At 46.3% G+C, this 15,857-nt stretch overlaps 1 protein-coding gene across 4 annotated transcripts in view; it reads left to right on the top strand.

Annotated features, from left to right (window-relative positions):
• The window catches only part of nlgn2a (neuroligin 2a), a 229,347-nt gene that overhangs the window by 72,246 nt on the left and 141,244 nt on the right, over positions 1 to 15,857 (top strand). For all 4 annotated transcript variants that reach the window (XM_045721730.1, XM_045721731.1, XM_045721728.1 and 1 more), the window contains exon 2: positions 8,484 to 9,451. In XM_045721730.1, the coding sequence (XP_045577686.1) occupies positions 8,953 to 9,451 (499 nt within the window). In that variant the 5' untranslated portion in view covers positions 8,484 to 8,952. The remainder of the gene's footprint in view (positions 1 to 8,483; positions 9,452 to 15,857) is intronic.

Genomic DNA, 15,857 nt, shown 5'->3' on the forward strand with positions numbered 1-15,857 from the left:
ATCCTCTGCGGTGTCCGTCTGTTTTATTTTGTGGATCCTCTGCGGTGTCCGTCTGTTTTATTTTGTGGATCCTCTGCAGTGTCCGTCTGTTTTTATGGCTGTTCCTTCCCTACCATAGAGGGGCTGTCAAACAGGGTTCGGTTATGGCTGTTCCCCCATTTTCTTCCCTGAGGGTTTAATAGAGGTGATTGATTGGTGTTGTCGAGAAGGACACGCACACACACACACACACACACACACACACACACACACACACACACACACACACACACACACACACACACAAACACAAACCGACACACTGTCTCACTGCCTGGTTGGCTAGGTTATTATCTCTCATTAGTAGAACGAGGGTCTCTGAGAGTCCACCGTCAAAAGTTGCAAAGGAACCAAGCTGTCGCCAGTCGCACCTCTGTCAGATGAGCAAGGCCTTTACAACAGACCACTGAGACAGAGAGAAGAGACTAGAAACTCCTGGAGACTGAAGTAGTCAGGCAAGTCATACCTAACCCAACTCCAGTGGAAGGCTTTAACGCTGAATGTCTGTGCTGCACTGTGGGTCTGGAGCCGGATTCAGATGAGCGCCGTGGCTCAGTGGAGAGGAGAGAAGATGCTAGAAGGTCCACAGGGCCACGAGGAGAGAACAGAACTCACACGCACACACAGACGTGCTTTACACGGGCGCACACACACACACGCAGCACACACACAAGTGAATGCTTTTATAGGCTTTTATTTTCACACTGACGGCTCTGCCAATGATGTGGCGTGCTCTCCTCTGTTCTCTTCTAATAATTAAAATAGTAATAATAATAATAACAGTAACAATATAAAATACAGAGTGTTTTGCAGGTGTACCATCTTTAATAAACGAGTATTGCCATCCCTGGCTCTTTCCCTCCTCCTCCCTCCTCTCTCTCTCTCTCTCTCTCTCTCCCTCTTCTATTCATCCATCACCCCCACCCCCCGCTGCTCCTCAGCAACCCCCCGGCAACACTAGCTAGACCAATTAGGGCTCTGTAATTGAACCAATTATCCAATTAGAAGCCTCTCAGACGTGCCCCAAAACCTGGAGGGCCCCCCAGGCAGCCTAACCTCTGCCTCGCCCCTTGATGTCCACCATGGATCGTCCTCTCCCCAAGCCCCAGGACGGGGTGTGACCTGGAGGTCACCTTGACCGTTCTTACACTGAATTTAGATCAGTTTAGCAGGTCTACAAAGTCATTGTCCTTATCGCAATTGTTGTGTCTATGATCTGACCTGAGATCAGTTTCCTATTAACACTGAATGGATTTTTCCTCTGTTTGCTGTTATAGCTCCCTGATCTGAGATAAGTTTAACAGTGTGCCACAGACACTGTCCTCAAGGTGAATTTAGCCTCCTCCAGTTTGCCTTGTGTTCAGTTGGTAGCCTCTTTAATGTGTTTTTGAGCATGAAAATGTAATGTGTTGTGGCCTGGTGTGATTAGGTTATTGGGTGCGTGGGTAGGGTTTCTCTCTCACTGGGCTCTGGGCTCTACTAGGGCAGCCCACTGGTCTCTCTCTTTCCTCTCTCTGAGGTTTAATTAGAGAATAGAAACAGCACAGCAAGTCCTGGAAGAGACTAGGGACCCCCCTCCACACACACACACATTGACACACAGGAGGACGGAATGATGCGCGTCGCACACGCACGCACACACACACACACACACTCATGAACACACACACACACACACACACACTGGAACATGTGTATACACACTCACATAAGAATGCAGGCACACACACACACACACACACACACACACTGAACGTGTGTACTCACACACATGCACACTTGGGGGCTACAAGCATCGGATAAAGACAAGGGGTTGGGAGAGAATAGAATAGGAAGACGGAAAGACGAAGAAGAAATTAAGATGAGGGGGCGAGAGGACTCATGAGGGTGCAATAGAAACAGACAGAAACACAACTAGATGGAATGCACAATGCAGTGGGGACCAAAAAATACAACAGGCATTACACGGTGAACGTTTCAGTTGGATTCCAATTACACACCCCACAGTCATGCAAGCCTTTACAAGGCACATCATATCCGCAACGTTTTTCTACCCTAAGCTGCTGAAACTGACCTAAAATACAGAATCGTTTCTTGAGCCAAAGAAAGAGTATTTCTTGCACATGACCAAGTCTCATTATTATTTGCATCGGCTTATCAGTGTTTGTATCCTCATCGCCCCATCAGAACACATTCTAATTAACTTATATTACCTCGCTGTCTCCGCTTCCTCACTTTCAAATTCAAATAGCTTTATTGGCAAAAAGAAAACCTAGGCAGCCGAAGCAATAATACGGCTAATGAAGACATTAAATTGAGCAATTATAGGATGGCGATAACACAATAACAAGGGACAAACTGGAGGGACTAGGGCCGTGTTCCAAACGGCGCCCTAATCCCTTTATAGTGCACTACTTTTGATCAGAGTCCTGTTGGCTCCGTGCATGACACAGGGATTAGGGTGCCATTTGGTCCGCAGCCTGTTGAATGCCCTAGAGCATTTCCATGTAAGAAGTACCCTTAGCACTAACGTGAAGTTGATAGGAGCACATCAAATTTGGTGTCCAATGAAAGCCAAGAGTCTATTTTTGAGAAAGGAAGGCATTTATATGTTTTTCAACCATTTTCTATACCTGAAAGTTGAAATAAATAAAGGCCTTGATTTCTGGTCAAACAGATGGAAAAGGATTCTTAGAAAACAACTTCCAGAAAAAGTCTTAAAAGGTATTAGAAATACATCAAAACACAATAATGTTGAAGTAAAGACCCCTGCCAACTAATATCAAAACTTATATTTAGTTTTGCAGAAATTATTTGCCTTCTGTAAGTTTAAGAAACGTTGCCTAGTGTCTTGTCATTCTGTTACCAATAATCCACATATCTTCAAGACATTTTCCAATTTCTCTCCCTCATGAGTGAGGATAATGAAAGTAGACAGAAGTAACAAGTGAAGGTAGACCTATCAATTAGTTCGTGTTTTTACTGATAACAATTTGGTTTATCATTTATTAAGGGATTAAAACACATAATTCGGTTACCAAATCAGTAACTGAATGTCCAAAAAATCCAAAAACTGACTTGGCTACAATGGGAAATGATAGTAGCCACAAACCACAGTTGGGTCACCTGCTACTGTCCTCCCTGACACTGGCATAGTGTCATGTTCAGCTCATAGTGTCACCTGCTACTGTCCTCCCTTCCACTGGCATACTGTCATGTTCAGCTCATAACGGTTTTCTTTCTCTTTCTGACGTCTGGTGGTCAAAGCAAGAGTGATAAAACAGTCTGGACAACCGCTCCCTCTCTCTCTCCCTGGCTCTCTTCTCTCTATCTCCTTGTTTTATTGTCACATACACCAGATAGGTGCAGAGAAATGTTGTCTTAATGTCACCTCTCCTGGCTCTTACTGACACCTACCCATGAGCCCCCTCACTTTCAATTTACTGTAACCAGCCCTCTCACCCACTGAGCACTGACCGACACCCGACGTCCATGGACGTGGAAAAGTAGTTGACATTTTGCCAGTCTAAATCTGAACCAATTATAGACATCTGTTTCACAAGTTTAGACATTACAGTACAGTAGAGTTTAGTACAGTACAGTAGAGTTTAATACAGTACATTAGAGTTTAGTACAGTACAGTAGAGTTTAATACAGTAGAGTTTAGTACAGTACAGTAGAGTTTAATACAGTACAGTAGAGTTTAGTACAGTACAGTAGAGTTTAATACAGTACATTAGAGTTTAGTACAGTACAGTAGAGTTTAATACAGTAGAGTTTAGTACAGTACAGAGTTTAGTACAGTACAGTAGAGTATAATACAGTAGAGTTTAGTACAGTAGAGTTTAATACAGTAGAGTTTAGTACAGTACAGTAGAGTTTAGTACAGTAGAGTTTAATACAGTAGAGTTTAGTACAGTACAGTAGAGTTTAGCACAGTAGAGTTTAATACAGTAGAGTGTAATACAGTATAGTGTAATACAGTAGAGTTTAGTACAGTACAGTAGAGTTTAGTTCAGTAGAGTTTAATACAGTACAGTAGAGTTTAATACAGTAGAGTTTAGTACAGTACAGTAGAGTTTAGTACAGTACAGTAGAATTTAGCACAATACAGTAGAGTTTAATATAGTAGAGTTTAGTACAGTACAGTAGAGTTTAGCACAGTAGAGTTTAATACAGTAGAGTTTAATACAGTAGAGTTGAATACAGTACAGTAGAGTTTAATACAGTAGAGTTTAGTACAGTAGAGTTTAATACAGTAGAGAGTTTAGTACAGTACAGTAGAGTGTAATACAGCAGAGTTTAGTACAGGCCAGTAGAGTTTAGTACAGTACAGTAGAGTTTAATACAGTAGAGTTTAGTACAGTAGAGTAGAGTTTAGTACAGTACAGTAGAGTTTAGTACAGTAGAGTAGAGTTTAGTACAGTACAGTAGAGTTTAGTACAGTAGAGTTTAGTACAGTACAGTAGAGTTTAGTACAGTACAGTAGAGTTTAATACAGTACAGTAGAGTTTAATACAGTACAGTATAATTTAGCACAATACAGTAGAGTTTAATACAGTAGAGTTTAGTACAGTAGATTTTACTACAGTACAGTATAGTTTAGTACAGTAGAGTTTAGTACAGTAGAGTTTACTACAGTACAGTATAGTTTAGTACAGTAAAGTAGAGCACACTAGAGTAGAGCAAGGGGGGTCAAAATGCAATCTGGATAATTTTGTTATGCTATATTGATAGTAAATGTAGCAATTATATGACAAAAGAAAATAGGAAATAATTCAATTTGCCCATATTTTTGATGAAGAATGTGAATGAGCTCACTGGTTTGACACCACAAAATCAACCAAATGTGCTAAATAGCGCTGCTAATAGATCTAAATGAAAAATACTGTGATTTAAGAAAAATAGTTCAGAGATGAAATTATTGAATCACTTTCTGCTTGGTTTTAGTCATTTGAAATCCGACTGCAGTATTTTTCATCTAAAAATAAAAATATGTTTTACATCTTTCAACATTTCCCCGTCGTGACCCCCACGTAGAGAATCACTGCTCTAGTGTACTTTTTTTATTTTACCACGTAAGTTGACTGAGAACACATTCTAATTTACAGCAACGACCTGGGGAATAGTTACAGGGGAGAGGAGGAATGATCCAATTGTAAACTGGGGATAATTAGGTGACTGTATGAGGACCAGATTAGGAATTTAGCCAGGACACCAGGGTTAACACCCCTACTCTTACAATAAGTGCCATGGGATCTTTAGTGACCAGGACACCAATTAAACATCCCATCCGAAAGACAGCACTCTATACAGGACAATGTCCCCAATCACTGCCCTGGGGTATTGGGATATATATATATATATATATATATATATATATATATATATATATATATATTTTGGGGGTGACCAGAGGAAAGGGTGCCTCCTACTGGCCCTTCAATACCACTTCCAGCAGCATCTGATCTCCCATCCAGGGACTGACCAGGACCAACACTGCATAGCTTCAGAAGTAAGCCAGCAGTGGGATGCAGGGTGGTATGCTGCTGGGGTGGGGGGGGGGGGGGGTTATGGTATGGGCAAGCATAAGCTACAGACAACAAACACAATTGCATTTTATCACTGGCAATTTGAACGCACAACTGCGACATGGGTCTGTGCATTTTCATGATTAAACGCACCTCCTGTTTAATCATGAAAATGCACAGACCCATGTCGCAAGGATCTGTACACAATTTCTTGAAGCTGAAAATGTCCCAGTTCTTCCATGGTCTGCATACTCACCAGACATGTCACCCATTGAGCACGTTTCGGATGCTTTGGATCGATGTGTACGACAGCGCGTTCCAGTTCCCGCCAATGTCCAGCAACTTCGCACAGGAGATCCACGCCCCTACCTTTTTATTAAGGTATCTGTGACCAACAGATTCATATCTGTATAACCCAGTCATGTGAAGTCTATAGATTAGGGTCTGATGAATTTATTTCAATTGACTGATTTCCTCATGAACTGTAACTCAGTAAAATCTTTTGAAATTGTTGCTTGTTGCGTTTTAGTCCGGACCGACCCCACATTTTTGTTTGTTGTTGTATTTTAACCCGTTTTTCTCCCCAATTTCGATCTTGTCTCATCGCTGCAACTCACCAACCGGCTCGGGAGGTGAAGGTCGATTCCTGCCAAACCACACTTCTTAACACCCGCCCGCTTTACCCGGAAGCGAGCTGCACCAATGTGTCAGAGGAAACACCGTTCAACTGACGACCGAAGTCGCTAGAGCGCAATGAGCCAAGTAAAGCCTCCCCGGCCAAACCCTCCCCTCACCCAGACGACGCTGGGCCAATTGTGCGCCTCCCTTTGGGACTCCTGGTCACGGCCGGTTTTGACACAGCCTGGGATCAAACCCGGGTCTGTAGTGACGCCTCAAGCACTGCAATGCAGTGCCTTAGACCGCTGCGCCACTCAGGAGGCCCGGACCAAGCAAATGTTGTCTTGTTTGGGGGCAGAGATTAGATTAATTGCATATTTGGGTATTATTCTACACACTTACAAAGAGGATATTGCATATTTCTACCTTTGTGTATCTATTCAGAATACATCACCATGAACAGAATGAGATTCATAATTATGCATTTCTGTATAGTACAGATCAGGGAACCATGGTGTAATGCTTTTATCGTCATTCTGGGTGTAACTCCACTTACTGTAGTTCAACAACCAAAATATATTTTTGAAAGCCCGCAATCATCATATGTGGATGACACCCAATTCTTTCTGCAGACATCTTTGAATCTTAATTCGGAATAGATATGTAACAGATTTTTTGGAAAACAGGGTCACGTAAAAATCTGAGGGAGATTTTACTGTCATTCTGTTACCAGACTTTGCATCTGGACTGTTCTTCGAGTAAATGTGTTTGTGTAAGATTTTCTGTGGAAATTGCTAAAAGTAGAGTTGTAGCAGCATCACACTGTTACTGTGGAATTGCACCCCACCCCCCCCCCCCTCTCTACTCCGTGTCTCGTATTGGATGGTTTGTTTGTTATGAGTCAGGATGTCTGCATTTCCATGCGTGTATATACTTATTGCTGTGTGTGTGTGTGTGTGTGTGTGTCAGCGCACCACAGCTGGCAATCCAAAACATCCAGAAGCTTCTCTAAGCTGCTTACAAACAGCAACTGGTGACCATTGACCCTTATGGGCGCTGAAAGGCCGGTCTAATCCAGGATCCAGTGTGTGTCTGTGTGCGCGTGTGTGTGTGTGTGTGTGTGTGTGCGCACGCGTGTGTGTGTGCGTGTGTGTGTGTGTGTGCGTGTGTGTGTGTGTGTGTGTGTGTGTGTGTGTGTGTGTGTGTGTGTGTGTGTGTTAGGGCACGTGTGTGTGTGTGTGTGTGTGTGCACGCGTGTGTGTGCGTGTGCGTGCGTGCGTGCGTGTGTGTGTGTGTGTGTGTGTGTGCGTGTGTGTGTTAGGGCACGTGTGTGTGTGTGTGTGTGTTAGGGCACGTGTGTGTGTGTGTGTGTGTGTGTGTGTGTGTGTGTGTGTGTGTGTGTGTGTGTGTGTGTGTGTGTGTGTGTGTGTGTGTTAGGGCACGTGTGTGTGTGTGTGTTAGGGCACGTGTGTGTGTGTGTGTGTGTTAGGGCACGTGTGTGTGTGTGTGTGTGTGTGTGTGTGTGTGTGTGTGTGTGTGTGTGTGTGTGTGTGTGTGTGTGTGTGTGTGTGTGTGTGTGTGTGTGTGTGTGTGTGTGTGCGTGTGTGTTAGGGCACATGTGTCTGTGTGCGTGCGTGCGTGTGTGTCTGAGCGGCGCATGCTTCCGGGTGTGTAGGTGTTTGTGTCAGCTCCTCTCATACTCACAGTGCTACCCGCCACAGCTGCCCAATAGGAAATGAATACCTATAACTATTAAGGCATCAATAGCGTCTCCATGACGATTACAGCCCATAATAAGGACTATGGATGGATCAGCGATGATCATAGAGGGCTGAGATGAGTGATATGATTGTGACTATACTTGAATGAGTTATATTTGGAGCTCCCTGCGTAGACGAGCTGGAGACGTGACAGTGAAGGTGTTTTTATGTGTGGAAGTCAGAGGTGCCCCGAGACAAGCAATACACAAATGAATGATGGCTTCTACTGACTGGTAGGATTCGTGTGACGTCGAGTGTGCTGATGCATTCGCTTTCCTCACTTTTTTTTGTTACCCATTTCCGTTTGCAATCCTTCTTTCAAACACGATGAAGATTTTTACCAAACACGATGAGGATTTTTACCAAACACGATGAGGATTTTTACCAAACACAATGAGGATTTTTACTAAACACATGAGGATTTTTACCAAACATGCTTGACACTGTATAACGACACTTTCTGCTTTAAAATAATCCTTTCTCTCTTATTTTCTCCTCTTTCTCCCTCCTCTTCTCTCCTCCCTCTCTTCTGCAGGGTTAGTTTGTGACTGCCACCGTTGACCAGGAACTGTGACCCCAGACATTGACCGGGATGAGGACCGTACAGGAGGATGGAACGTAACAGAGTTCTGACCGTGGAGCCGTTCTCGACCGCGACCGTAGACCACCAACACTGACCACAACCACACCTTCTAAAGACCGCCTGGTCTCCCCCTAACCCCCCACCCCTCCAGCCCCTCTGTCTTACACCGCACCCCCCCCCCCCCTCGCCACTCCACTCCTCCACCTATCCTCCTGCACTCACTCCCTCGCTCCAGACCCCCTTTTTTGAGGGTCTACTTTTTCTTTCATAAACACTCTCAGCCACCACTTCTCTCTTTCCATTGCGATGTCCTTTCTTTCCAATCGTCTATACCTTCATGAACATTGAGTCCTCTTTGGGAGACAGACATACACGGACGATAAACGTTTAGTTGGAGGCGGAGTCTCCATAGCTGCCAGTCATGTATCTTTTCCCTTTATCCCTGTGTAAACCAAGTGGGCGGGGTCTCGGCTCTAGTCTCCGCCCCCGCTGCTACATGGCCGACACCTGTCTAGTCTGGCTGCTGGGCCTGGCTCTCCGCCTCTCCCTGACCTCCTGCCAGAAGATGAACTCCGCCAACAAGCCCCCCATGGTGACCACCAACTACGGCAAGTTGCGAGGGCTCAAAAAGGACCTGAACAATGAGATCCTGGGCCCGGTGGAGCAGTACCTGGGCGTGCCCTACGCCACCGCGCCCATCGGAGACCGCCGCTTCCAGCTGCCCGAGGCGCCTGGCTCGTGGCAGGAGATCCGCAACGCCACAGCGTTCGCCCCGGTGTGCCCGCAGAACGTGCACGGCGTGCTGCCGGAGATCATGTTGCCGGTGTGGTTCACAGACAACCTGGATGTGGCGGCCGGCTACATCCAGAACCAGAGCGAGGACTGCCTCTACCTCAACGTCTACGTGCCCACCGAGGACGGTGAGTGTCGGGTAGGGGTGGTCCTTCGCTCCCATAGGGGGCGCCACTCAGGGGTAGGGTGAGGAGAGATGGAAGGTGGAAGGGGCGGGGTACTTTTAACTGAGCGAGTTCTGTCACTAGAAACATACCTAATTCTCTTTTTTTTTGTCCCGGTTGGGCCGCAACAATATTTTTCCCACCGTCTTTTGCCACAAAATACATCTAACCCCCCTAAAACCTCACTCTCCTTGCCCAAATCCAGAGCTGAATCTTTCTTTGGTTCAGTAGGTCTGGGGTGAGGAGACGAGCGAGAGTCTGGGTCTGGGTTAAGCAAGGTAAGAGGAGAGGGAAGGAAGAAGACCAAGGTTCCTTTCAACTAACTATCTTATACCTTCCTTGCCTCAAAATAATTCCAGACAGTTTTGTCAATCTTCGAGGGTCTGGGGTGAGGAAGGGGAGGAGAGAGGGAAGACATAGGGGGGTTTCTTTCGACTCAACTCAACCGTACATCTGTCGCCTGAAAATATTGTCTCTGAAACCCCCCTAGAAACTTCTCTCCTGCCCTCAAATCATTTCCACCAATCATTTTTATGCTTGGGATTTGAATCTTTTTATTTTTCTTGCTTTTCTCGTACAGACTCAGACACGTTTACATATCGATAAGCTTTTAGGAAACAGTGTATATTTAACGGGTTTATTACAAAGATGTAAACACCTGATGTCGTACTAAAAGTGTCATTTTCTGTGCTCAGCGTAACCATCACCCACAGGACTCATTTTTCTTTTTCAATGTCACACACTAACCTCCAAGCCGCCAATATCTTTTTTTATATAGCGTTTTAGGTACTCACTCTTAACCGTTACTACTATCTGCACTTTTATGCTTTTATGCGAGGTTAAGAAGTGCGCACGTGTGTGTGTGTTCTGAAAAACACCAAAAGAACGCAGTACTTTAACCGTGCAGCACAGCCCCACTGTGGTTTCCACAATGATTGTCCCACCACGTGTTTTCTCTCTGCTGTTGATGCCACTGTGTATCAGAGGAGTTCATCTGGGTCTCACCGTCCCTCTCCTCACACAGCCACAGTGAAGTCTTTTCCCTCCAACGCCCCGTGAGCTAGGGCTTTTTAGACCTCACAACTCACCGCCTGCTCTCCTCCCCCCTTTAAAAATCTAAACACAGAGACCCCAGAGTATCTCCAAATCATACCAGGCCTTCTCTGTCTCTCTCTCAGTTTTTCTTCCTTATGCTCACTTATAGGGCGATTTTTTTTTTTTTACCTCAGCCGTCACACACACACACACACACACACACACACACACACACACACACACACACACACACACACACACACACACACACACACACACACACACCCTTCACTCCCATACTATAGCTAAATGTCAGTACCATACAGAAAACAGGACTGAGAAGGCTTCGCCTGCAATGACATCTTTATTGAGTGGAACAAAGCTCAACTCTGACGCTGCCTCTGAAATGGCACCCAGTTCCCCAGTTGGCGCACTCCTTTAAACCAGGGCCCCTAAAGGGAATAGGGTGTCATTTCAGACACACCCAGAGTGCTTGACCTTCAACATGGTTGTATGTAGTTATATATAAGGACATTCTGCAATGACATTGTCCGTGGTAGTGTAATGCTGAGGCTAGCACTATCTGCCTATGGGACCAGGGGATTGGCTGTCTATTATGTCTATGTCTATGTCGCTCTCGTGTGTGTGTGTGGGGGGGGGGATATAGTCCCCCTAGACAGAGACTGATGAGCAGGCATTGATCAGCTGCCCAGCATCTCCCTCCTCTCCCTGAGCTGGCTGTGGATGTGAAAGATGAGGAAGACACACACACACACACACACACCTATATATCCACGCACACACATGCACGCGCCCTGGCATGCACACACACTGGACAGTCACCGGGCCCTGGCATGCACACACACTGGACAGTCACCGGGCCCTGGTATGCACACACACTGGACAGTCACCGGGCCCTGGCATGCACACACACTGGACAGTCACCGGGAGCACATGGACATTTTTTATCAACCCTCACGTTTCCTTTCTGTTTGCTGTCTGAAAAAAACCTTTTCCAACATCTCCCTTTTACCTGTGTCCTTTTTGGTCCTTTTTACCTGCCATCCCTAAACAGTCTACCATACTACTGTAGACAAACAGTCCATGTGCTTTACTCTATACTCCACACCTCCCCTTTAACTACCCCTTAGTGTATCCTAAAAGAATCCAGTACCATACTTCTTTCTCTCTCCCTCACCCACAGCCATTTGTGCCACAACAGGAAGACGTTGTGAATCTTAAAGACTATCTTTTTAAACATGACCTCTTTCAAGGGACATTTCTTTAAAGGGACATTTCTTCAAAGGGACATTACTGCAACGCATAGTAACGCGCCATTTTCACGTATGTTGGTGCTGGAGATGGTGAATATGAAGTTGAACAATTTTGAAATGTCCCTTTAATTTAGGACAGTTCTTATAATGCAATAAGGGCAATGGGAGAAAACTAGGACACGCTAATACACAGGCACAAACACACAGACCCCCCCCCCAACACACACACACGTTAGCCAAACAAGCCTTTTTATAGACTCCTTTTCTCTTCAATCCATTTGTCTTTTTAAAGAAGCAGTCCTGCTGTTATCACAGGGCTACTCTGGGAGCCCCTGAGGAGGAGGAACTGTCATGCTTAGGGACGCTGGGGGAGCCTGGACAGCAACCTGCTACACAAAAAGACAGAGAAAGGAAAAGAAAAGTGGGGAGACCACCAAAGTCAGATTAAAGCCCGAGAGATCTCTGGGGAATAATAGATATTGTTTTAGAGGGATGGAGTGATGGTGGAATGGAGTGATGGAGGGTGGGGATGGAGTGACAGAGATGGAGGGTGGGGATGGAGAGATGGAGGGTGGGGATGGAGAGATGGAGGGTGGGGATGGAGAGATGGAGGGTGGTGATGGAGAGATGGAGGGTGGTGATGGAGAGATGGAGGGTGGGGATGGAGAGATGGAGGGTGGGGATGGAGAGATGGAGGGTGGTGATGGAGAGATGGAGGGTGGTGATGGAGAGATGGAGGGTGGGGATGGAGTGATGGAGAGATGGAGGGTGGGGATGGAGAGATGGAGGGTGGTGATGGAGAGATGGAGGGTGGTGATGGAGTGATATGGGGATAGAGAGATGGAGGGTGGGGATGGAGAGATGGAGGGTGGGGATGGAGTGAATGAGAGGGAGATATGAGGATGGAGTGAATGAGAGGGAGATATGGGGATGGAGTGATGGAGAGATGGAGGGTGGGGATGGAGAGATGGAGGGTGGTGATGGAGTGATATGGGGATAGAGAGATGGAGGGTGGGGATGGAGAGATGGAGGGTGGGGATGGAGTGAATGAGAGGGAGATATGGGGATGGAGTGAATGAGAGGGAGATATGGGGATGGAGAGATGGAGGGTGGTGATGGAGTGATGGAGAGATGGAGGGTGGGGATGGAGAGATGGAGGGTGGTGATGGAGAGATGGAGGGTGGTGATGGAGAGATGGAGGGTGGGGATGGAGAGATGGAGGGTGGGGATGGAGAGATGGAGGGTGGGGATAGAGTGATGGAGGGTGGTGATGGAGAGATGGAGGGTGGGGATGGAGTGATGGAGAGATGGAGGGTGGGGATGGAGTGATGGAGAGATGGAGAGATGGAGGGTGGGGATGGAGAGATGGAGGGTGGGTATGGAGTGATGGAGAGATGGAGGGTGGGGATAGAGAGATGGAGGGTGGGGATGGAGAGATGGAGGGTGGTGATGGAGTGATGGAGAGATGGAGGGTGGGGATGGAGAGATGGAGGGTGGGGATGGAGAGATGGAGGATGGTGATGGAGAGATGGAGGGTGGGGATGGAGTGATGGAGAGATGGAGGGTGGGGATGGAGAGATGGAGGGTGGGGATGGAGTGATGGAGAGATGGAGGGTGGGGATAGAGAGATGGAGGGTGGTGATGGAGAGATGGAGGGTGGGGATGGAGTGATGGAGAGATGGAGGGTGGGGATGGAGAGATGGAGGGTGGGGATGGAGGGTGGGGATGGAGAGATGGAGGGTGGGGATGGAGTGAATGAGAGGGAGATATGGGGATGGAGTGATGGAGATATGGGGATGGAGTGATGGAGAGAGGGAGATATGGGGATGGAGTGATGGAGAGATGGAGGGTGGGGATGGAGTGATGGAGAGATGGAGGGGTTGATACTGTAGGCAGGAGCACAAGCTATACTCATGCACAACACAAACAGAAGACTAGTCACTAAACCAAAGCGCTTCCCGCCCCTCCCTCTCTTCTCTTCTCCGTTTCTTTTCGTCTGTTCAGTGCAGATTTCTCCATTTTGAACTGGGAACGCGGTCAAACGAGGGTTTCATTTGGCTCAGGGGAAGGAATTACATCAGCCTGGGTCAATTACCCAGTTGTACACACACACACACACACACACACACACACACACAATTACCCAGTTAGGACTTTTATTCCGTATTAATGAACACAGACTGGCAACACTGTGATACGTGTGAAAAAGAAAAGACGCAGAGAGGGAGTGTACGGTAGCTTTGATCGAAGATGCAATCGGGGACGAAAGCGGAGAGGGGGAGGTGAGGAGGGGAGAGGTGGGTTGTCTTGGCAACCCTCCAGTGCTTCCTGTATTTTCCTGTCAGCGCGTCAAAGACCACATCCATTTGCCTTCCCACTATACTCTGAATTAGGGGATTAGCAAGAGCTCAGTTCCAGCTATTTATAACTTATGAGGCAGAGAGAGAAAGACAGAGGGAGTGAGAGAGAGACAGTGAAAGATAGAGGGAGTGAGCGAGAGTGTGTGTGTGTCTGTGTGTGTGTGTGTGTGTAGGGAGGGGAGGTGCTCGTGTGTGGTCTTGTGTACGTGCTTGCATATCTGTGTGTGTGTGCGTGTGTTCATGTCTGTCTGTGTGTGTGTGTGTGTGTGTGTGTGTGTGTGTGTGTGTGTGTGTGTGTGTGTGTGTGTGTGTGTGTGTGTGTGTGTGTGTGTGTGTGTATGTATTGTATGCGTGGGTGTGTGTGTGTGTGGGGGAAAGTCACATGATCGTGACGTTGTTCTCTGTCTCGCCATTACGCCATTGTCGCATTCACCTGGGTATTGTGTCGGCTTCCCTCTCTCTGTCTCTCTCTCTCTCTCTCTCTCGTTCTTTCTTTATTCAACTCTCACATTCTCTCCTTCATGCCGTACCCCCCTTTTCTTCCCCCATATCCCCACCATCTTGCTCTCCTTCCCCCCTCCCCACAGCTCTCTTCCCAGCTCTTTCTACATGGTCACCCCCTTTCATTCGCACTAACTTAAGGGGAAAACTGCAGCACCATCCAATCTCCAATCTTCAACGTACGATCTGGATGAGCAGTGAAGATAGAAATGGGATTTTTATACCAGACACTGTATTTAGATCTCATACCATCCCTGGATAGTTTTATATAGTTTAATATGGTTCCAGTTAAGGAATCAAGATCTATCGTACTAAGATCTATACCAACTGCCCCAGTTTTTTTTGGTTTTTTTTTACCTTGAAAACAAAAAATAATATATATTTTCAAGAAAGAAGATATCTTTTTTAAAAAGAAGATATATTTTGAGATACTTATAGAAGAAAGTAGCTTCACACAGCCTGCCTCCAAAATATCACTCTATTCCCTACATAGTGCCATACATTTAACCAAAGCCCTAAGGGCCCTTGTCAAAAGCATTACACTAAATCGGCTATAGGGTACCATTTATGACACAGCCACAGTGTTGATTTTATTCTTGTGATGCTTAATAAGTTCCGCGAGGGAATCAAGGAGTCTTTGAATGTATCATTACTGATTCTACATCAGTTATCCATCTGTGAGGAGATAAATTGAGAGGGAACAGAATGAGGGAATAGGAGTGTTCAATGCAACCATTGTCACTTGCTCTTGAATTCACCTTGGGAGAGAAGACATTCATGTAGTTTGTGAGATGTTTTTGGTAGAAATGTCGGCGTAGGTCTACTCTGGTGATATTCTGATGATTTAATAATTGTATTGGTTTTCCTCAAGGCTGCCTATCTTTGACACACACACACACACACACTGCATCATACCCCACATATCTCTCGCATCGGTCTAATCTTTCACTGTTTTTCACACTCACTCTCCTTCTGTCTTTCGCTTCCATCTAGCTCTCTATCTCTCTTCTCTCTCTCCCTCTTTCCCTCTCTCTCCCCCTCTCTCTCTCTCTCTCGCTCTTGCTTTCTCTCTTTTTCTCCCCCCTCTCTCTTTCTCTCCCCCCTCCCTCTCTCTCCCTCTCCCCCCCTATCTCCCTCTCTCTTTCTCTCCTTTCTCTCCCACTCTCTCTTTCTCTTTGTCTGTCTCTCTCTCTCGCCGTG

The sequence above is a fragment of the Salmo salar genome, chromosome ssa07 (genome assembly GCF_905237065.1).
Source record: "Salmo salar chromosome ssa07, Ssal_v3.1, whole genome shotgun sequence".
NCBI classification, from domain to species: domain Eukaryota; kingdom Metazoa; phylum Chordata; class Actinopteri; order Salmoniformes; family Salmonidae; genus Salmo; species Salmo salar.